Genomic DNA, 22002 nt, shown 5'->3' with positions numbered 1-22002 from the left:
TAGGTGGAAGCCAAGCAAGTTATGAAGACTCTAACTGCTCAACACCCTAAAGATAGAGTAGTATGCAACACCATTGGTTTCCCAGTAGACTTTGCATTCAGCCTCCCACCCTTTCCAATGAATCAGTTATAGAATGAAGGTGATGATGAAAATGCTGGCATTGGAATTTTGAGAAGCAGCATGACGTAGTGGATCAATCAGTAAATCATATTTATTGATCCCTTTCTGTTGACAGAGCAGTGGGCTTAAGTGCTTGGTTCATTTATTCATTCAATCATATTTATTGAGTGCTTACTATGTGCAGAGCACTGTACTAAGCGCTTGGAATGTGCAATTCAGCAACAGATAGCCAAATTGTTGTTTAGCACTAAGAACTAAGAACCTGGCACAGAGTTGTCAGGGTAGGCGGAACTTCCTAGTTCTCTGTAGTTTTCTCTTCCAGGAGATTGAGGACTAAAAGCCAAACAAAATGCAGGCATAAACCCCCATACCTGGGGCTGAGTCTTCTATTCACACTCCTTGAGGAGAGAAGGTACCTTGCTGCTGAACCATTCATTTACGTAGTTTCTTTCCCGGGAGACTGCTTGAATGGGTGTGGATAATTAACTGTAACCCATCTCTGCCCTAAATAACTCCAAGCTAAAATTATCTGAGGTGTTCGTGTGAGAAATTTAAAGAGGGTCAACTTGTTGAAATACACAACAAAGTACACAGGGTGATCAGAGAAAGACAAGTGATGATAAAGTTGGTCAGGAACATGAGGGGGTCAATTTTTTTTTTCTTTTGAGATAACATTTCATTAGTGTCAACCCAGTCTCTTTTAAAATAATAGAAAACCACACTAGATAATCAAAGTTTCTGCAAAGAACATGTTCAAGTTAGGAAGCTGTGTGGTTTTCTTTTAAGTCAGAAGAGCTTGAAGAGTCAAAATCAGTGAAGCACCTGGAAAATGCCTTGATAAGACTCAAGGAAAAATGAGTTTTGAAGTTTGCATTTATACAGCAATCTCTGTCATCCTAACTGGAAATGAGTTCACCCAATTTTCCTATTATGTGGGAGTTGTGTTCTTGTAGAACTCTGTATTTAGGAAAATTATTGTAGTATTATTCACTGTCTGATGCCATGTCCATATACATAACTGCAGAACTTATATGCATAATTGAGTCCATCACATAATTCCCACCTCCCACCATTTTTGAGGAGGAAATGTGTGTATATATAAATGTATAAATATATTTCCTTGGACCACACAAAGGTAATTGTAAATAGCATGTCCGGGTACATCAAGGGGAAAAGTCAAAATAAGGTAACAGTGAAGCTGGTGTGGTGAAGGAAATTTCTTCTTTATAATGAGAGTGAACTGGGGTAGGAAAGGTGGAAGGGAGGGAAGAAGTTAACATAATCCATTGAGTGCTCAATGTATGCAGTATCAATGCAGTCCAAAGTGCCTTCTTACCTTTCACCTCTTCCTTCCCCCTCCTTTTTTATCTTCTCTTTTTATCTCCTACTCCCCTTACTGCTAGACTTAATTCTCATAATAATAATAATTCTCGTAATAGCCTCTCCTCTGCTTGTGGGTTGCAAAAATTATACAAGAAGTGGGGCAATTAGGCAGGTAAATATGATTTTTTTTTTGATACAGCAAGGTGCTGTTTTCAGGCAGGTTCATGTTCTTTCATTCATTTAATCTAATTTTTTGAGCGCTTACTGTGTGCAGATCAAAGTACAAAGCACTTGGGAGAGTACAATACACCAATAAACGGTGACATTCCCTGCCCACAATGAGCTTACATTCCAGAGATGGGGAGACCGACATCAGTACAAATAAAGTACATATATTCGTATATATATAATAATGTTGGTATTTGTTAAGCGCTTACTATGTGCCGAGCACTGTTCTAAGCGCTGGGGTAGACACAGGGAATCAGGTTGTCCCACGTGGGGCTCACAGTCTTAATCCCCATTTTACAGATGAGGTAACTGAGGCACAGAGAAGTTAAGTGACTTGCCCAAAGTCACACAGCTGACAAGTGGCCGAGCTGGGATTCGAACCCATGAACTCTGACTCCAAAGCCCGTGCTCTTTCCACTGAGCCATGCTGCTTCTATATATACACTCACATAAGTGCTGTGGGGCTGCGAGAGGGGAAGAGCAAAGGGAGCAAGTCAGGGCAACACAGAAGGGAGTGAGAGATGAGGAAAAGTGGGCTTAGTCTGGGAAGGCCACATGAAGGAGTTGTGCCTTCAAAAGTCTTTGAAGTGGGGGAGAATAATTGCTGCATTTGAGGAGGGCGGGTGTTCCAGGCCAGAGGCAGGACGGGGGCTAGGGATTGGTGGTGAAAACGGAAATCGAGGCACAGTGAAGTTAGCATTAGAGGAGTGAAGTGTGAGGGCTAGGTTGGAGGAGAGAAGCGAGATGAGGTAGGAGGGGACAAGGTGATGGAGTCCTTTAAAGCCAATGGTGAGGAGTTTTTGTTTGATATGGAAGTGGATGGGCAACCACTAGAGTTTCTTGAGAAGGCGGGTCGTGACGTCCTGAACAATCTTGTAGAAAAATGATTCAGGCAGCAGAGCGAAGTATGGATTGGAGTAGGGAGAGAGAGGCGGCTGGGAAGTCAGCAAAGGAGGCTGATACAGTAATCCAGGCAGGATAGGATGAGTGATTGTATTATCGGGGTAACAGTTGGGATGGAGAGAAAAGGGCGGATTTTAGCTACATTGTGAAGGTGGATCGAGAGAATTTAGTTATTGACTGAATAAATGGGTTGAATGAGAGAGCGGAGTCATGGATAACGCCAAGGTGATGAGTTTGTGAGACAGGAAGGACTGTGATACCATCAACAGTAATGGAAAAGTCAGGGGGAAGGACAGGGTTTGGGTGGGAAGTTAAGGAACTCTATTTTGGACTTGTTAAGCTTGAGGTGACGGGAGGACATCCAAGTAGAGATATCTTAAAGGCAGGAGGTGATGTGAGACTGGAGCGAGGGAGAGAGAATGTTAGAACATTCCTTAATTATGCCATTGTGTTCTAGCCAAAACATGTAGGGAAAAAAATTATGGCAGAACCGAGTGTAAATATTGTCCAATTTTGCTCTAGGAGCATATTTACTACAAACCTTAGCTGCTTAAATTTGCCTTAAAAATGTAAATATCTTTTTTAAAAATAAAATTGGCTTTTGGAGAGGAGGGGAGGGTATGCTTTGGTTTCAGTAACGATCCTGATGAACTCCAGAAATTCATTTGTTATTTTGAAAATTCTAATGCTGAAAACATTCCTGCCCATTTTCACAACCCTCTTTAAAAGTCATCTCCTCTAAGAGACATTCGCCAATGAATCTCCCTCCTTCCTGATCCTGCCGCCCCATCAGCCCCCGGCTCTGCCACTTGTCAGCTGTGTGACTTTGGGCAAGTCACTTAACTTCTCTGGACCTTCGTTATCTCATCTGTAAAATGGGGATTAAGACTGTGAGCCCCACTTGGGATAAATTTATATGTTATTACCCTATTTATTTTGTTAATGATGTGTAAATCTCTCTGATTCTATATATCTTGATGATATTGTTTTGTTTTGTTCTGTTTTGCTTTGCTGTCTGTCTCCCCCGTTGAGACTGTGAGCCCGTAATTGGGCAGGGATTGTCTCTATCTGTTGCCGAATTGTACATTCCAAGTGCTTAGCACAGTGTTCTGCACATAGTAAACGCTGAATAAATACTTTGGAATGAATGAATGAATGAACAACCTGATTACCTTTTACCTTGTATCTACCCCAGTGCCCATAACAGCGCTTGGCAAATAGTAAGCACTTAACATCATTATTATTATTATTATTATTATCATTATTATCTTAATATTTAAGTATATAGCTGATAGTTTAATTATCTAGTCATTTAAATGTCAATTCTTGTTCTCATCATTTGCATCTCTACCCAGCTTTAATTTCCCAATGTGAATTTGGCAATATATATCCATTTGGCTCCCCCATGTTCTTGAAGACATAGACACATCTACTTTTCTTGCATGTTTCCTGGTACCTAGTCCATAGCTCTGCACAAAGTAGGTGTTCAATATGTAGAGTTGCCTTCGGTTGGAAGATGATACGACAGCCCGTGAGACTGGATCCGAGCAATTCCGTTGGTCGGTGATGATGATGATGATGATGATGGTATTTGTTAAGCACTGTCCAGCACTGTTCTAAGAGCTGGGGTAGATACAAGGTAATCAGGCTGGACACAGTCCCTGTCCAACAAGGTTCTCACAGTTCTCAATCCCCATTTTACAGATGAAGTACTGAGGCCCAGAGACGTGAAATGACTAACCCAAGGTCACACAGCAGAGAAGCTGCGGAGACAGGTTTAGAACCCAGGTCCTTCTGACTCCCAGGCCTGTGCTCTATCCACTACACCATGCTGGTTCTAAAGAGGAATGTCCTGTGTTGACATTTACACACATATGCACACTCACCCACCCCTAAGCATATTTGTACCCACACATAGTGTGTATGTACACACACAACACTGCTGCTGAAATGCCTCTGATCTTTCTGAGGATTTCTCAGCCAGGGGCAGCACCGATGCTCCCTGCTGATGTAAAGGCTGAGGGCTGTGAAGAGCTTAGGGGCTCAGAATGCCCAAGGGCCTACAGGGAACAGGACTTCGCTGAGGGGTAAGTGAGAGAGAAGAGCAAACAGCGAGAGGGGCAGTTCTTAAAGAACCTGGCATTAAGGAGAACCTGTAGTATTGTATTCAGGATTGACTCCCCCCCCCCCCACAGGCTCACAACCCTGTCTTCCAACACTGGATCATGGTCTATCAATCAATCCATCAATCGTATTTATTGAATGCTTGTTGTGTAGAGTCCTGTACTAAGCACTTGGGGGTGTACACTATAACAGATTTGGTAGACATGTTTCCTGCCCTCAGCGAGGTTACAACCTTAAAATCTTCTCAATTCCCAAAGGATAAATGCACCTTCTCCTGACTAGGATCCCTTGGGACAAAATCAAGGCACAAAGACAACAACAAAAGCAACTACCTTGTTGTACAACTACAAGGTACAAGGATACAAGGTACAAGCAACTACCGAAGCAGCATGGTGTAGTGGATAGAGCACAGGCCTAGGAGTCAAGGTCAGGGATCTTAATCCTGGCTACGCCGCTTGCCTGCTGTGTGACCTTGGGTAAGGCATTTCACTTCTCTGGGCCTCAGTGACCTCATCTGTAAAATGGGGATTGAGACTGTGAGCTCCACATGGGACAGGGACTGTGTCCAACCTGATTACCTTGTATCTATCCCAGCTCTGAGAAGAGTAGTGGATGCATAGTAAGTGCTTAAAAAATACCAGCTATTTTTATTATTATTAAGGGAGAGAAGTGGAAATCAATTCTGGCTACTGGTTTTAATTAGATTGGAGGAAAAGAGTTTGGCACCAAATGCTTTATCAATCATCCAGGATGGTAAGCATAATTAAACAGAATCAGCATTGATCATCTGTTCAGCCATACAAAAAGGAACTTTTTACAAAGTCCTAGGAACCCAACAGAAAGAGGAGGAGAAAGGGGAGAACACTCATTGAAATGATCGTTTCAGAGTCTAGCATCACACTTCCAGTTTCAGAAATCACGGCCTAGTAGCAAGAGCATGGGCTTGGGAGTCAGAGGACGTGGGTCTTAATCCCCGTTCTGCCACTTGTCTGCTGTGGACCTTGGGCAAGTCACTCAACTTCTCTGTGCCTCAGTTACCTCATCTGTAAAATGGGGATTAAGACTGTGATCCCCACGTGGGACAACCTAATTACCTTGAATCTACCCCGATGCTTAGAAGAGTGCTCCGCAAGTAGTAAGCACCTAACAAATATCATTATAATTACTATTATCTGACAAAACAGGTGGGGTAGAAGGGAGAGAAGGAGAAGCGGAAGAGAGAAAGGGGCTGGGTAAAGTAGTTGGTGCCCCTTGATTGGCTGGGGAGAGTAGCCAGTGCCCCTGCTTTAGGCTGCATTTTTAGCCCTGGGGCAGCTGGCTGGGTTGGAGATGGAGGAGGAAGCCTTCATGACTCACAGGTGAGAGCTCCCACTTTGGATTGGAAGGAGGGGGCTTCCTCTGTATCTAAGCAAACCAGTGTCAAGGTAAAATGTTCCCCAATTCTTCTAGTAGCATCCTAGCCAAATCCCATACTGTAAGTACAGGCAATGACAGAATAATTATAATAATAATAACAGTTATGGAATTTGTTAAGCATTTATTATGCAGCTAGCACTGTACTGTTATGTAACCTTGGGCAAGTGACTAAACTTCTCGGTTCTTCATTTATCTCATCTGTAAAATGAGGATTCAGTACCTGTTCTTCTGACTTTAGCTGAGCCCCACAGGTGCTGTGTCTGACCTGATCAACTTTTATCTTCTCTATCACTTAAAATAGTGCTTGACATAAAGTAGGTGCTTAACAAATACCCCAATTATCACTACTAAGCTTTGGGATAGGTGCAAGATGATTGGGACCCCTAGTGCTTCACAGTTCACTTAAGTAGGAGTGAAAACAAGTATTGAATCTCTATTTGCAGATGAGGGAACTGAAAAGAAGTGACTTGTCTAAGGTCACACAGCAGGTAAGTGGTGAAGCTGGGATTAGAATTTAGGTCCTCTGACTGCCAGGCCCAGGACCTTTCTACTAGGCCACACTGATGCTCGGAGGAAGAACAAATTGCACCTGAGAGTCCCATTTTGGGGGTAGCTTCCAGACTCAGTAAAGGTAGCAGGGCTATGTACTCGGTTAGGTCAGCGGTATGGCCTCATGGATAAAACATAGGCCTGGAAGTCAGAAGGGCCTGGGTTCCAGTTCTGGCTTTGTCACTTATCTGCTGGATGATCTTGGGCAAGTCACTTCACTTGTCTTTCCTTATTACCTCACATGGAAGATGGAGATAAAGACTGTGAGCCCCATGTGGGACCTGGACTGTATCCAACCTGATTAGTTTACATCTGCCCCAGTGCTTAATACAATGCCTGGCACATAGTACTTTACAAATACCATTATAAAAACAAAAATGAACACCATTTAAAAAAAAAATTCCCGTAATGGGAGGAAAGATGGAAGTTCCTGGTCAGTCGGGGATCTTCAGTGTCCTCTTCCTGCCAAAGCAAGTGAGTCAACTGGATTTTTTTTTGAACACTTACTGTGGGCAGAGTGCTGTACTAAGTGTGTGGGAGAGTACAGTGCAACAATAACAGACATATTCCTTGCCCACAGGGAGCATACAATCTAGAGGGGGAAAGGGAGGGCTTTGTGGGCAGAGCTTTGAATTTGGGTGAGAGAAGGAAGGCAAGAAAGACATGACGATTCCACCATTTCAGAAACGCAGGCTGGAAGCACCATGGGCCGCTCACCACCGACCTCTACAGCAGAAAGAAGGTTCTGGGTGGGGGTTATTTTTTGTTCTTATTTCAGTATGTTTATTTTTAAATGTTTGAACAGAGAATCATGGGAATGGGATTTCCCTCAAGCATTTGAAAAATGTTCTCTAAAATTTTTAGTATTGGTGCCTGCACAAATGAGTGTTTCGGGTCAATTTCTCTGAATCAATCAGTTGATTAAGCCCTCACTGTGCTCAGACTACTATACTAGGCACTTGGAAGAGTCCAATACAATCGAATTGGTAGACACAATCCCTGCCCTCAAGGAACTTCCACTGAAGTGAACATTTGAATCAAGTATATCCCTGGCTCGGTCACTGAAGTTTGAAAAGCTACTACTGTACATAGCGGCTGTTTTTCTAGTCAAGCAAAAGAGGAGGGTTTGAGCTCTGGAAATCAGAGTTGCTCCACTGACTGAATGGGGCAAAACACCTAGTTAATGTTAGCAGGGCTTCAGGTGTGCAGACCAAATTCGTGTTGGCAAAGCCACCTATAAGCAGCTCCGCCCCTGAACAATTACTCTCCCCTCCTTCAAAGCCTTATTGAAGGCATATCTCCTCCCAGTGGCCTTCCCCGATCAAGCCCTCCTTTTCTTTTTCTCCCTCTGCCTTTATTCATCTCCCCTCCCAGCCCCACAGTGCTTCTATTACTTACTTATATCAGTGTCTGTTTCCCCCTGTAAACGCTAAACTTACTGTGGGCTGGAAATGTGTCCTATTGATTGATTGACTGAACCTGTCTTAAGTATCCTGCCATCATGATAAATGCCTGCCGGGATCTGTTGTCAAGGATCACCTGCCAGTCATCTGTGGCTACAAGCCAATCGGAAGCCATGCCGGAGGAAGCAATTTCATGACAACTCTCCATGTCTGCTCAAACTCTAACATGGTTGCTCTAACGGACCATTCCAAACCCACCATCCTCAGGGGATTCCATGGCCACTAGGGGAGGATGAGAGAAGAGGGGCGATGACCAATGGATGTGCGGCAGTTGGGGACCCTCCCCCAGCTCTGAATCACTATCCTGGTTCCACTACTTGTCTGCTGTGTGACCTTGGGCAAGTCATTAACTTCTCTGGGCCTCAGTTCCCTTATATGTAAAATGGGAATGAGGACAGGGAGCCTCATCTGGGACAGGGATTGTGTCCAACCAACCCGATTTGCTTGTATACACCCCAGTGCTTAGTACAGTGCCTGGAACATAGTAAGTGCTTAACAAATACAACAATTATCATTATTATTACCATCCCTTTTGGAGATCAGGGAGGTGAGAAGGAGTGGTGTGAACCCCAGGGCAATCTGCCAGGGTACTGATGGGATGGCCTCAGCCCCAGGGCAGGGCTGTCAGTCAGGCAATCAAATTTATTGAGTGCTTACTGTGTGAAGAGCACTCTACTAAGCCCTAGAGAGAGTACAGTACAACAATATAACAGACACATTTCCTGCTCACAATGAGCTTGCAGTCTAGAAGTAGGAGGGGACAGACATTAATAGAAATAAATCAATGACAGATATAAATCAATGACAGATATGTACCTAAATGCTGTGGGGCTGGGAGGGGGGATTGAATAAAGGGAGCAAGTCAGGATGATGCTGAAGGGAGTGGAAGAAGAGGAATGGAGGGTTTAGGCAGGGAAGACCTCTTGGAGGAGATGTACCTTCAATAAGCCTCTGAAGGGGGTCTGGACAAGCTGGGACAGCAAGGACCTGGCAACTCTTCCCCCTCCCACCCACAGTGGATGTGTGACTTCACAACAGTGTGATGTGTTGTCCCAGTGTCAATAATCCTGCCTGGGTCCCATCCCAGCACTGAGTTCTCTTTGCCTCTTTCAGTGTCATTGAGGTGTTAAGGAAATCTCTGCGGTAGTTCCGGGGAGGAGGATGGCTACCTCAGGTAACTCTGAAGGTTTGTTCTGGAGGGGTGCTGAGGACTGGCTGGGGGAGAAGCATCCAGCCTTCCACTCCCCTAGCTCCCAGGCTTACCACAGCTTTACTCTGAACCTGAACCTCACATGTCCAGCCCTATGAGGCTAAATGGACAAGAAGCAGGTAGGGCCTGCCCTCTGGCCTGGGGCAGCCCCCCACCCTCTCTGCTTCTCAATTTTCTCCTCTAACCACAGGGAGGGAAAACATCTGCTTTGCAAGAATGTGGTGAGTGCTTACAAGGCAAATGATGGTCCACGGAGAGAAATCGTCAGTCCAAAGTATGTATATTATCTCCAGAGAAACCTAACATTAAAAGTGCAGCCATTTAATTTATGTGATGCTTTAATTACATTGGCTTTATAGCACTCAATCACCTTCCCTCTCAGATTTCCTACTAAAACCCAGCCCACACACTTGGCTCCTCTAATGCCAATCTACTCACTCTATCTCGATCTAATCTATCTTCCCACTGACCTCTCGCCCCCGTCCTGCTTCTGGCCTGGAATGCCCTCCCTCCTCTCATCTGGAAGATGGTCATTCTCCCCACCATCAAAACCTTATTAAAACCCATCTCGTCCAAGAGGCCTTTCCAGACTAAGCCCTCGTTTCCTCTTCTCCCACTCCCTTCTGTGTCACCCTGACACATAGACTTGCACCATTTTTATTCATAAATAAATGAAAATACAGCATATAGTATAAATAAATATAAATATTGTCCATCTCCCCCTAGAGTGAAAGCTCATTGTGGACTATCAACTCTTTCCCAGGCACTTTCTACAGTGCTCTGTACACAGTAAGTGCTCAATAAATGCCACCGATTGATTGAAAGGAGAGGCAACAAAATATAAGGATATGTTGTTCATGAATGTAGGTCCTTGAGAGCAGGGATCATGTCTACCAATTGTATTGTATACTTCTAAGTGTTTAGTACAATGTTCCACACAGAGTAAGTGTTCAGTGAATCAATTGATTGAATTTATTGAGTGCTTACTTTGTGCAGAGCACTGTGCTAAACACCTGGGAGAGTACAGTACAATAGTTTCATAGATGAGTTTCCTGCCCACATTGAGCTTATGTTCTAGATGTCTCTCTAATAATAGTAATGATGATGGCACTTGTTAAGTGCTTACTATTTGCCAGGCACTGTTCTAAGCACTGGGGTAGATACAAAATAATCGGGTTGAACACAGTCGCTGCCCCATATAGGGCTCATAGTCTTAATCCCCATTTTACAGATGAGGGAACTAAGGCACAGAGAAGTTAAATGACTTGCCCAAAGTCACACAGCAGACAAGTGGCAGAGGTGGGATTAGAACCCTACTCCCTCCCTCTGCTTTACCCCCTTCCACGCCCCACAGCACTTGTGTATATTTGTGCATATTTATTATTCTATTTATTTTATTAATGATGTGTATATATCCATAACTCTATCCATTTTGATGGTATTGATGCCTGTCTACTTGTTTTGTTGTCTGTCTCCCCCTTCTAGACTGTGAGCCCATTGTTGGGTAGGGATTGTCTCTCTCTGTTGCTGAATTGTCCTTTCCAGGTGCTCAGTACAGTGCTCTGCACACAGTAAGTGCTCAATAAATATGATTGAATGAATGAACCCATGACCTTCTGACTCCCAGGCCCATGCTCTATCCACTAGGCTGTTAATTGTTTCTACCCCAGTGCTTAGAACTGTGCTTGGCACATAGTAAGTGCTTAACAAATACCAGCATTATTATTATTATTGATGTGTGGTGGGGATGGGGTGACTATCAAAGTGCTTCAGGAGTAGGAACCCAGGTGCATTTACAACAATAATTTTCCAACTCTCTCTTCTACATTTGGCTCTAAGTTGCATGATCTGACACCTCATTATATGCCAAAACTCATTACCCATACTCTAGCATGACTAATGCTAGATCTAAAATAATTAAAGAGAAGGTACTGAAGGATGATCATATCTACCAGTTGTTATATTGTACTCTCCCAAATGTTTAATGGTGTCTTGCATACAGTAAGTACTCAATAAAAGTAATCAGTTGATTGATTGAGACTCTGCTTTGAATAAAAATAGTAGTACCGTGTTGAGATCAATGAATGAGTCAATCAACTCCTCTTTTCCTGATTGCTGAGCTCCTTATTAAGTACTTGGAAGAGTACAAGAACCACATTCCCTGCCCCTCATGGAGCTTTCCGTGGAGCAGGGGAGACAGACAAAAAAAAATCACTGGCAGATAATGAAACTCAAACAGGCCTTTGATATGTGACCTCTGAATTTGACAGGCAATGGACAGAAATATTTATTTCCAAATTTTCTTGATAACTGTTCATGGAGCTAAATTCTGACCCATCTTTGCTCTTAACTGGCTTTTGGCTTTTAGCATACATGTTTAGAGAAGTTAAAAATGAGATTAAGTGATTTCCAGACAAAGGATTTTATCAATTTTTCACCAGAGAACACTTTACCACTTAGCACTTGTGCCCTTGACAAATGTAGTGGGTCATATTCTCCTCAACTACTCTGTAGTCCTAAATACCTGGAGCTTTCCCTGACTTCAAGGGCAGTCCAATCCTGGATAACTACTCAAGGAAATATTTGTCTTGGGCTAGAAGTCCTCGACCTGAAGCCGCATGGTCTAGGGGTTAGAGCATGGGCCTGGGAGTCAGAAGAACCTGGCTTCTAATCCCGGCTCCATCACTAGTCTGTAGTGTGACTTTGGGCCAGTCACTTCACTTCTCCGCTTCAGTTCCTACATCTGTAAAATGGAGATTAAGACTGTGAGTTCCATGGGTGACAGAGACTGTGTCCAATCTGACTGGTTTTTATCTACACCAGCACTTACTAAAGTGCCTGGCACTTAATAAGTGCTTAACAAATACCCTAAAATAAATCTATCTATATCTATATCATCTATATCTATATATCTACATCTGCCAGGCACTGTACTAAACACTGGGGTGGGTACAAGCAAATGGGGTTGGACACAGTCTCAGTCCCATAGGAGGCTCACAGTCTTAATCCTCATTTTACAAATGAGGTATCCGAAGCCCAGAAAAGTTAAGTGACTTGCCCAAGGTCACACAGAAGGCATGTGGCATCGCAGGGATTAGAAGCCATGACCTTCTGACTCCCAGGCCTGTGAGCTACCCACTACATCATGCTACTACATCTAATAATTGTGGTATTGAAAGCACTTACTATATCGTGTTGTGAAACACTTACTGTACTAAGCACTGAGGTAGATACAAGGTAATCAGGTCCCTCATGGGGCTCACATTCTAAATAGGAAAGAGAATGGGTATTGAATCCCCATTTGGCCGATGAGGTGCAGAGAAGTTGAGGCTTGCCAAGGTCACACAACAGGCAAGAGGTAGAGCTGGGATTAAAACCTAGGTCCTCCGACTTCCAAGCCTGTGCTCTTTCCACTAGTCCACCCTGCTTCCCAGGGAAAGACCTTCTGTTTCCACACAGAACCAAATTTAGATCTCCTAAAAAACACATCTCAGTGTGAGGGTACTCAGCAGTGTTACTTCATTGGATGATTTTCGAAGACAGTGGCAGCTGGAGGAATCTGGCCTATTATGGAATCTTCTACCTCCCAGAACAAGCTTTAGAATTAATGATGGCGAAGGTTTCTCTAAACTTTATGTTAAAATCTGCAGGAAGAAACAAGACTGTGAAAGCTCTATTTATGCTAAAAGCAAGCACTCATGCTTATTAAATGAATTATAATTACCAGATGTACAACAGTGAGTCATTTTAGTCTTTATATTTTTGAAAGAAAAACTAATCTTGAATAAATCAACTGCCCCATGTTACAGAACACAAAAGGACTGAAAGTGACTCGAGTTATCTAAATATGTCTCTAAGACTATCATCTAGCAATCCATGAATAATTCAATTGTCTATACAGTCCATCTAATGTTTAGGGTAAGAACTGAGATTGTCAGGGTAAAAATCATAATCCAGTTAACCCTTTTCAGTTTGCATCACTGTAAAACTAAGTTGTATCATGTTGTATTAGACACGTTTTCTTTGTTTGCAGAGTGTGATATGGGAAATGCATCCAAAAAGGGACATCACACAAACGATTCAGTCAAAAATTTGTTTAGAATTACTCAAGTCATTGATATAATTAGGGAGTTAACACTGAAGAACTCCTGTTTCCATATCCATATTGTTGGCCAAAGGTTGCTGCCGTTACATTCAAGCTTTCCTTGGATCCCTTTGCTCCGCCTCCAAAGGAACTGCCAACACTTCTTCTGGAGGTGGAGCTAAGAAACTGAAGGTAAGTTTGAATATAATGGCGCTAACCTCACCAACATATGCATACATATATATGGTGTTTTCTGATTTTAATGTTTCCATCTTTCTTTGTCCTTTGTCTTCTGCCCCTCCCCTCTGCCCTTGAGAATTTGAGTTTCTGGCTCCTGGGTAGTGTAGAGACTTCATCTAATTTTTCCTCTATTTTTTTTTTTTGTCTTCAATGCTGGTAAAATCCATACACAGTAGGCACACAATAAATACTATCGAATGAATGAATGAATGACTAAATGAATGAATGAGTGATAAAGGTTTCCACCCGCCAACCCACATATACAAACAGAAATATTGATAGGATTCCTGGGTGCCTGGAAGAAAATGGTTGGATATTTATCGAGTTTTATACCGGGCATTCAGGTTTTCTGGGGAACTTTCTGTTGTCTAGTTTGGATCCAGCCCCTATTGCCTTTCGGTTTGGTATTTTTATTTTAAGGTCTGGCTGCCAAACTCCAAGGTTTGGAAGCAAGAGGCCAATGTTCTCGGGGCCTGGAAGGTGAGCGCAGTGACTCTGAAGCAAAGTCGGCGGTCGGGAATCCCCCCAGAGATACGCTGTAGGTTGGGGCGGACAACTGCAAAGTTTTCCATTTGACGTAACTGTCTTCCTGGCCTGTGTAAGGCATGCAATGTCTGTTACATACCTCTGTGTGTGTGGGATCGGTAAGAGCCATTATTAACCAACCTCTATAGAAGGGGTTTTCGATTTCCAACGAGTCACTTTGGGAGTAAGATTGTAGGCTTACAGATTCCTGATTGTTGCTTTCAATCAATCAGTCGGTTGTATTTATTGAACACTTATTCTGTGCAGACCACTATACTAAGGACTTAGGAGAGTATGATAGAACAATATATCAGACACATTCCCTGCTCATAACAAGCTTACAGTCTAGAGGAATGCTAATCCTTCCTCTGCCACTTGTCTGATGTGTGACCCTGGGCAAGTCACTTCACTTCCATGTACCTCAGTTACCTCATCTGTAAATTGAGATTGAGACTGTGAGCCCCACTTGGGACAGGGACTGTGTCCAACTTGATTGCTCGTAATCATCCCAGTGCTTAGTACAGTGTCTGATACATAGTAAGCACTTAACAAATAATGACCGTCGTCATCATAGAGGATGCGAGGCATTAGGGACATCATTAAATTGGAGAGTAAACTGTTCCCACTTGCTTTCTGGAACGTTCTTGGGACTAGTGTGAATTGCCAAGATTTGCTTAGTTTTTGGTGGACACTTTCCCTGAATATTGACTGACTCTGGATTCTTTATCTGAAGTAAACTGAGCTCTATTTGAACTTTTATTACTGTGCTCCAAGATTCAAAAATGTAAATTAGCAATAGTATTTGATCCAACATGCTGTATCATAAGATATCTAGCCAACTTGGTGCCAATTACCATGGCAGACTGAAAAAAAAAAGTCTGATTTCAAAATATTATACCCCAAAGGCATGAAAACTCTCAAAAACAACAGTCAAAGCCAAAAAAAAAATACATTGACAGATCTAAATCTTGAATTAATCACATTTAGTGCTCTTTGTTAACATTGCCTTTTCCCTGTAGCAGGGTGTTATTACTGGCAGGAATCAAGTTATGGAAATTTCAGAGTCTGAGGTTGAAATTTCAGAGCAAGCAGTGTGGCCTAGTGGAGTGAGCATGGGCCTGGGAGCCAGAGGACTTGGGTTCTAATTCCAGATCTGCCACATGCATACTGTGTGACCTAGGGGAGGTCACTTAACTTCTCTGTGCCTCTATTTCCTCAACTGCAAGATATAGATTCAACACCTGTTCTTCCTACTTAGACTGTGAGCCCCATGTGAGGCAAGGATTGTGTCTGACATCCCACCTGATTAACTTGTGTCTACTCCATCATTTAGAACAGTGCTTGACACATAGTAAGCATTTAACAAATGACATGAAAATAAAAAAAAAACAACTTATGCTAAATCCTTATGGAGTGCAGAATTTAAGGTTTTTGTATCTGTGGGTGTGTCAGAGAAAACATTAACAAAGGGTAGTGCTCAGGAGAGGTTTTCTAGAAAGGAGATGTTCAGGCTAGACCACTGAACCTTGGCAGGCTGGGGAAGACTCCTCTGAGGATGCTAGAAAAATAATTTTGAGAAAAGGAGGTTGGCTTATACCCTCATCTCTTAACTGCAGACTGCTGGGGTTTGAAGGATGGATTAAAGAAGTTTCAAGACCACTTGACATTGAAGGTGTAGCAAAAAACTATGGAGAGAGGGTAACTAAGCAGACCAATTCAATCTCTCGGGGAGCCATGTTTGGGGCAGAATCATGGTGACTGACTTCCCCACCATAGGCCACTTTGTATTTAACAAGATTCCACAGAAAAAGCTAGTTGCAGGAAATTAGAGTCTTTTAACTTTCAACCTGGTGTCTTCTCCCTGTGGGAGCCAGAAAATATGTTGGCTAAACAGGGTGTGTCCCAGCACAACATTTAATTTACATTTTATAAACTTGAGGATTCTGCCTTCCTTGACAAGGAGGCAAGAGTTTTGCCTCTGCCTCAGCTGGAAGGTAAACTAACAATGACATTTTATTGTAATTTAGCAAGTAGTTTTGCCTTCCTAACTTTCCCCCCTTCAGATGTATTCATAAAGGCTCTAAATTCCCCTCAGCTGAATGCCATTCTTCCCTGGTGCAGCCTGTGTTGTGTTATAACTAAGGAAACCAGACAGGATAGTCGTTCACTACTCTTCTTTTCAGAGGCGAAGAGGGTGACTGAGCTATGGTGGGACTTCCTGAATGTGCCAGGATTCTTTTTGAATGGTTTGTCCAGTCAAGACACTGCACTGACTTTCTCAGTTCATGGTTCTTCTATGTGGGCTGTCAAACGCTTTGGGGATTGTTGGTTGTGAGGTTCTGCTTGCTGGGTTCATGTCAAGGTTTTTAAAGTATGAAAGTTAGCTTATGAATTGCTGGCAGTGCTAGATAGAATCCAGTGGCTGGAGAGAGAGAGAGAAAATGCATGCCAAGGTTAAAAGTAGAAAAGGAAAACTTAAATGGAAAAATGAATTGGTGCCTATTTTTCAAAAGTACCTTTAAAAACTGGCATTTTAAAAACTGAGATCTTAACTTTTCCTTCCTCTGAGTGCTTGTCTCAAAGCCTTCCATCAAGTAGGGGCTTACTATGCCCAGCTAGTGATGTAGGAAAATACTTTAATTTACCAAGTTTCTTACTTGTTTCAATGCTAGCGTGTGTGACTTGTGGAACTTTTATGTTTTATAGACGATTTTGCAGAGGAAGAGGAGGTGCAGTCCTTCGGTTACAAGAGGTTCGGTAAGTCATAACAAAAATCTCTCAACCTGTTCATAAAGATTTCTTCTTGAGCCAAACTATTTGTCTGGGGGCCTTCCCTGAAACGTCGGAGGGTTTGGGAGTCGGGTCAGTGGAGCTGGATGAGACCCAGGAGTTCAGGGTCGTATCAGGCACTGGCGGCCTAGCTCAGTTCATGGTTCAGTTTAGCTCAATAACTGGCAACTCTGGAACTTACCAGTGACACAACCATGAAGTGAACACCGGAGGCTTTGTGACTGAAGCAACCTCTGCATGGGAAGCCTACCATCAGGATCAAGTGGATTTCTAACAGGTGAAAGGGAAGGGGATTCTCTTGGGCAGTCCTGCTTTAGGGTGAAAAGTAGCTGCATCTCTTAGATGCTGTGGGCCTTAAGAGGGGACGAAGTAGCATATAACAGTCAGTTAGAAAAGGATAGGGAACTTCAAATTGTAGCAAGGAAAAACAATAATCCAGTGGGCTCACTGCTAAATAAAATCATCCTAGTGCATTTCATTCATTCAGTCATATTTATTGAGCAATTACTATGTGTAGAGCACTGTACTAAGTGCTTAGAATGTACAATTTGGCAACAGATAGAGACCATCCCTGCCCCACAACGGGCTCACAATCTAAATGGGGGAGACAAACAACAAAACAAGTGGTCTGGTGTCAATATCATCAAGATAAATAGAATCATAGATATATACACACTATTAACAAAATAGAGTAATAAATGATAGATACAAATGTGCACAAGTGTTGTGTGGAGGGGAAGGGGGAAGAGCAGATGGAGGGAGTAGGGGAAATGGGGAGGGGAGGAGGAGCAGAGGGAAAGGGAGAGTTCAGTCTGGGAAGGCCTCCTAGAGGAGGTGAGATTTCAGTAGGGCTTTGAAAAGGGGAAGAGAGTTAGTTTGGCAGATAGGAGGAGGGAGGGCATTCCAAGTCAATGGTAGGTTGTGGGTGGGTCAGTGGCGGGACAGGCACGAATGAGGGACCGTGAAGAGGTTAATGGTAGAGGTGCAGAGTTTTTGGGGTGGGCTGTAGAAGGAGAGAAGGGAGGTAAAACATTCATGTGTTCATGAGTTTCATTTATGCTTTTGCCCTCTGATGTAACTTTTATGGTATTTGGCACATACTAAGTGCTTAACAGACACTGTATTTAGTGCAGGGGTTGATAAAACTAATCAGGATGGACATAGCTCATGTCCCACATGGAGCTTAGTCTTAAATCCCATTTTACAGATGAGGCAACTGAGAGAAAAATGAAGTGACTTTCCCAATATTACACACCAGAAAAATGGTGGAACAGGGATTAGAACCCAGGTCCTTCTGGTTCCCAGGCCCATACTCTATCCACTAGTCCATGCTGCTTCTTGCTTGTTGCCACTTGGGGACATTTTTGCAGCTAGCTGAGCTGTTCCAATCAGGAGCCTTGGGTTTCAGGACTTTAAAGTGACTGAGGATTCCGAAGCTCAGGGCAAACCAGGAACTTCTAAGGAAGAGAGTTCTCAGTCCCCAGGCTGCAGCCACAGAGGCTGCTTTCTGTCCTGGGAATACCTTTCGTGGTTCCTCTCCTTTTGACTTCTAAGTTCAAGGATTCCTACTCCAGGGCATTAAAAGAGAGATTGAGGAGAACAAAGTTCTCTCTGTCCAAATGGTTTCCATGGTTTGGCCAGGGAGAACCGGAGAGAAAGAAACTTCACCTATTTCCTGCTGCTCTCTCTCTCTTTTTTTTTTTTCCTGGCTGGACCCTGATGAAAGTTAACAATCCCCAGCTGCCCTGATTCCCCAGCTGCACTGATTCCCCAGCTGCTGTAACCTTTCTCCTTTTGGCCAAGTACCGCTGGGTGCCTTTCTGGGAAAATAGATCTTTTTACATGGAGCTGCTGAAGCCCAGCTAGTTGACCAGTATGATGGGTTGTAGTAGGAAGCAACACAGCCTAGTAGTTAGACCATGGGCCTGGCAGTCAGAGGACCTGGGTTCTAATCCTGACTCTGCCACTTGACAGTGTGACCTTGTGCATGTCACTTCACTTCTCTGGACCTCAGTTCCCTCATCTGTAAAATGGGGATTAAATCTCCTCTGTCCAGTTTTTACTGTGAGCCCCATGAGAGACAGGTATTGTGTCCAACCTGATAAACTTGTATCTACCCCCAGTACTTAAAACACTGTCACGTAAAAAGTGCTGGACAAACCCCACTGTAAGAAAAAAAACACACCCCAAAACAATCCCAAAGCCACCAGGTGATCGAGGTTGCCAAGGGGGAGATCACAAAGTATGAGGGGAAAGGAGGGAGAAGAGACCAGAGGTTAGAAGAGGAAGTATGCAGGAAAAGGGAATAGAGAATGGGGAAACTGAGAGATAAATATAAAGTCGGGGAAATGGGAGGACTAAAACCCTTCCTATGCGATATATCATTTCAAACATCTTGAAACGCACAAACACTCCCGGTAACTATGGCGATGGGAAAAAAAGCAAGTGTTTAGCACTTCCTAGGGAAAGGTTAAGGACCCCTAAATTGAAGACAAATTAGTGGGCGTTCAAGGAAAAGCAACAAAAACAACTAAGTAGTTGAGGGGAATAATTTATGACTGGTTTAAGAGCAAAATCTGTGGGTAGAGAGTGCAAAACCATGGTGACTAAGGGGAGACCTGATAAGAGCCAGCAAATATTTGAGAAGTGTAAACAGCCGGAGAGAGGGGACTGATACCAGACGTTACAACAGGGAAGAATGGAGTGAGGTGAAGAAGGGGAAAACTTGGCCAGAAGACAAGGACAGACCTCTTAGTGTTGAAGGCTCCAAGATGATGGATTTGGCTATCAGGGAAAGTAGTGGAAATCTCCAGAGTGGAGTCATTTTGATACAGTACAGAAGTTGCAGTAAAATATTGAGCTGCGTTCTGCTGAGGAATCGGACAGTATTTTTGAGTATCTGCAGGGGTGAGTGGCAGAAGACATATAATCCTCTTTAATCTGATATCTATTGAGCGCTTACCGCTTAGCACGGTACTAAGACTTGGGAAAGTACAGTTCAACAGAGTTGGTAGACACGAGTGTCTACCAACTCGTACCCTGCCCACAACTTTCTTCACCCCTCGGCCCCACAGCACTTACGTACATACCTGTAATTTATTCATATTAATATCTCTATCTCCCTCTACATTATAAGGTCATTGTAAGCAGGGAACCTATCTACCAACTCTGTGATACTGTACTCTCCCAAGTGCTTAGTACAGTGCTCTGCACACAGTAAGCACTCAAGCTTGAGAGAGACATGACTATAAATGAATAAATTATGGATATGGGAAACAAGACAGATGAGCTTCAAGTAGTAAGCTCATTGTGTGCAGGGAATGCGTCATTTTTGTCTTAATAAAATTGGTATTTGTTAAGCACTTACTATGTGCAAAGCACTGTTCTAAGCTCTGGGGGGATACAAGGTGATCAGGTTGTCCCTCATGGGGCTCACAGTCTTCATCCCCATTTTACAGTTGAGGTAACTGAGGCCCAGAGAAGTTAAGTGACTTGCCCAAAGTCACACAGCTGACAAGTGGCGGAACCCATGACCTCTGACTCCCAAGCCCGTGCTCTTTCCACTGAGCCACGCTGCTTCTCTGTGTCTTACATGCTCCCAAGTGCTTAGTACAGTGTTCTGCACCCAGTAAGTGCTCAGTAAGTATGATTAATGGTGTAGTGGATAGAGCACTGGCTTGGGAGTCAGAAGCTCATGGGTTCTAATCCTGCCTCTGCCAAACGTCTGCTGTGTGATCTTAAGTAAGTCAGTTCACTTCTCTGGGTCTCAGTTACCTTGTCCGTAAAATAAGGATTGAGACTGGGAGCCCTTCATTCACTCATTCAATTGTATTTATTGAGCGCTTACATTGTGCAGACCACTGTGTTAAGCACTTGGCAAGTACAGTTCATCAACAAATAGAGACAATCCCTACCCAACTGTGGGCTCACAGTCCAGAAGGGGGGAGACAGACAACAAAACAAGTAAATGGGCATTAATAGCATCAATATAAATAAATAGAATTATAGATGGACAGGGACTGTGTCCAACATGATTTGTTTGTATCCACCCCCACACTTAGTACAGTGCCTGGTAAGTAATAAGTGCTTAACAAATACCACAATTATTAAGTATTATTTCTGATGGAATGAAAACAGCATGGCTCAGTTGAAAGAGCCTGAGTTTGGGAGTCAGAGGTGATGGGTTCGAATCCCAGCTCTGCCACTTGTCAGCTTTGTGACTGTGGGCAAGTCACTTAACTTCTCTGGGCCTAAGTTCCCTCATCTGTAAAATGGGGATTAACCGTGAGCCTCACGTGGGACAACTTGATTACCCTGTATCTACCTCAGCGCTTAGAACAGTGCTCTGCACATAGTAAGCGCTAAACAAATACCAGCGTTATTATTAGTAGAAATGACCAAAATGAGTGGCCTGGAGGCCTTCCCCAGTGACCGAGGAGCTGAGAAAAAGTTTCCTGATCTCTTGTCTCACTGGATTGTAAAGCTCCTTGAGGGCAGAGATAATTTCTATCAGCTCTACTGTATTGTACTCTACTAAGTGCATAGTACATTGTATGCACACTGTGAACACTCAATCAATTTTTTAATTGTATTTGTTAAGTGCTTATTGTCAGACACTGTACTAAATGCTGGGGTAGATACAAGCTAATTGGGTTGGACACAATCCCTGTTACACATGGGGCTCACACTCTTAATCCCCATTCTACAGATGAGTGAACTGAGGCAGAGAAGTGAAGTGACTTACCCAAGTCACAGACAAGTAGTGGAGCCAGTCTTTGAACCCAGGGTCCTCTGACTCCCAGGCCTGTACTTTATCCATTAAGACACACTGCTTCTCAATGTCTTGACTTGTCTCATGCTGTCCGGTTGTTTCCCACCCATAGCGACGCCTCGGATACATCTCTCCCAGAACGCTCCGCTCTCCCTCTGCAATCATTCTGGTAGTGGATCCAAAGAGTTTTCTCAGTAAAAATGCGGACGTGGTTTACCATTACTGCCCTCCGCGCAGTAAAATGACTGACTCTCTG

At 43.4% G+C, this 22002-nt stretch overlaps 1 protein-coding gene across 2 annotated transcripts in view; it reads left to right on the top strand.

The window, feature by feature from the left end:
- The window catches only part of COLEC12 (collectin subfamily member 12), a 194929-nt gene that overhangs the window by 6000 nt on the left and 166927 nt on the right, over window positions 1–22002 (top strand). Inside the window, exons 2-3 of one of the 2 annotated variants that reach the window (XM_039912125.1) lie at window positions 9240–9300; window positions 16892–16942. In XM_039912125.1, coding sequence (XP_039768059.1) covers window positions 9288–9300; window positions 16892–16942 — 64 coding nt within the window. In that variant the 5' untranslated portion in view covers window positions 9240–9287. The remainder of the gene's footprint in view (window positions 1–9239; window positions 9301–16891; window positions 16943–22002) is intronic. The other variant, XM_029066508.2, reaches the window with a different exon arrangement.

The sequence above is a fragment of the Ornithorhynchus anatinus genome, chromosome 5, assembly GCF_004115215.2.
Source record: "Ornithorhynchus anatinus isolate Pmale09 chromosome 5, mOrnAna1.pri.v4, whole genome shotgun sequence".
Classification (NCBI taxonomy): domain Eukaryota; kingdom Metazoa; phylum Chordata; class Mammalia; order Monotremata; family Ornithorhynchidae; genus Ornithorhynchus; species Ornithorhynchus anatinus.
The sequence above is the reverse complement of the archived record's forward strand: the minus strand, read 5'-3'. Positions and strand labels throughout refer to the sequence as shown.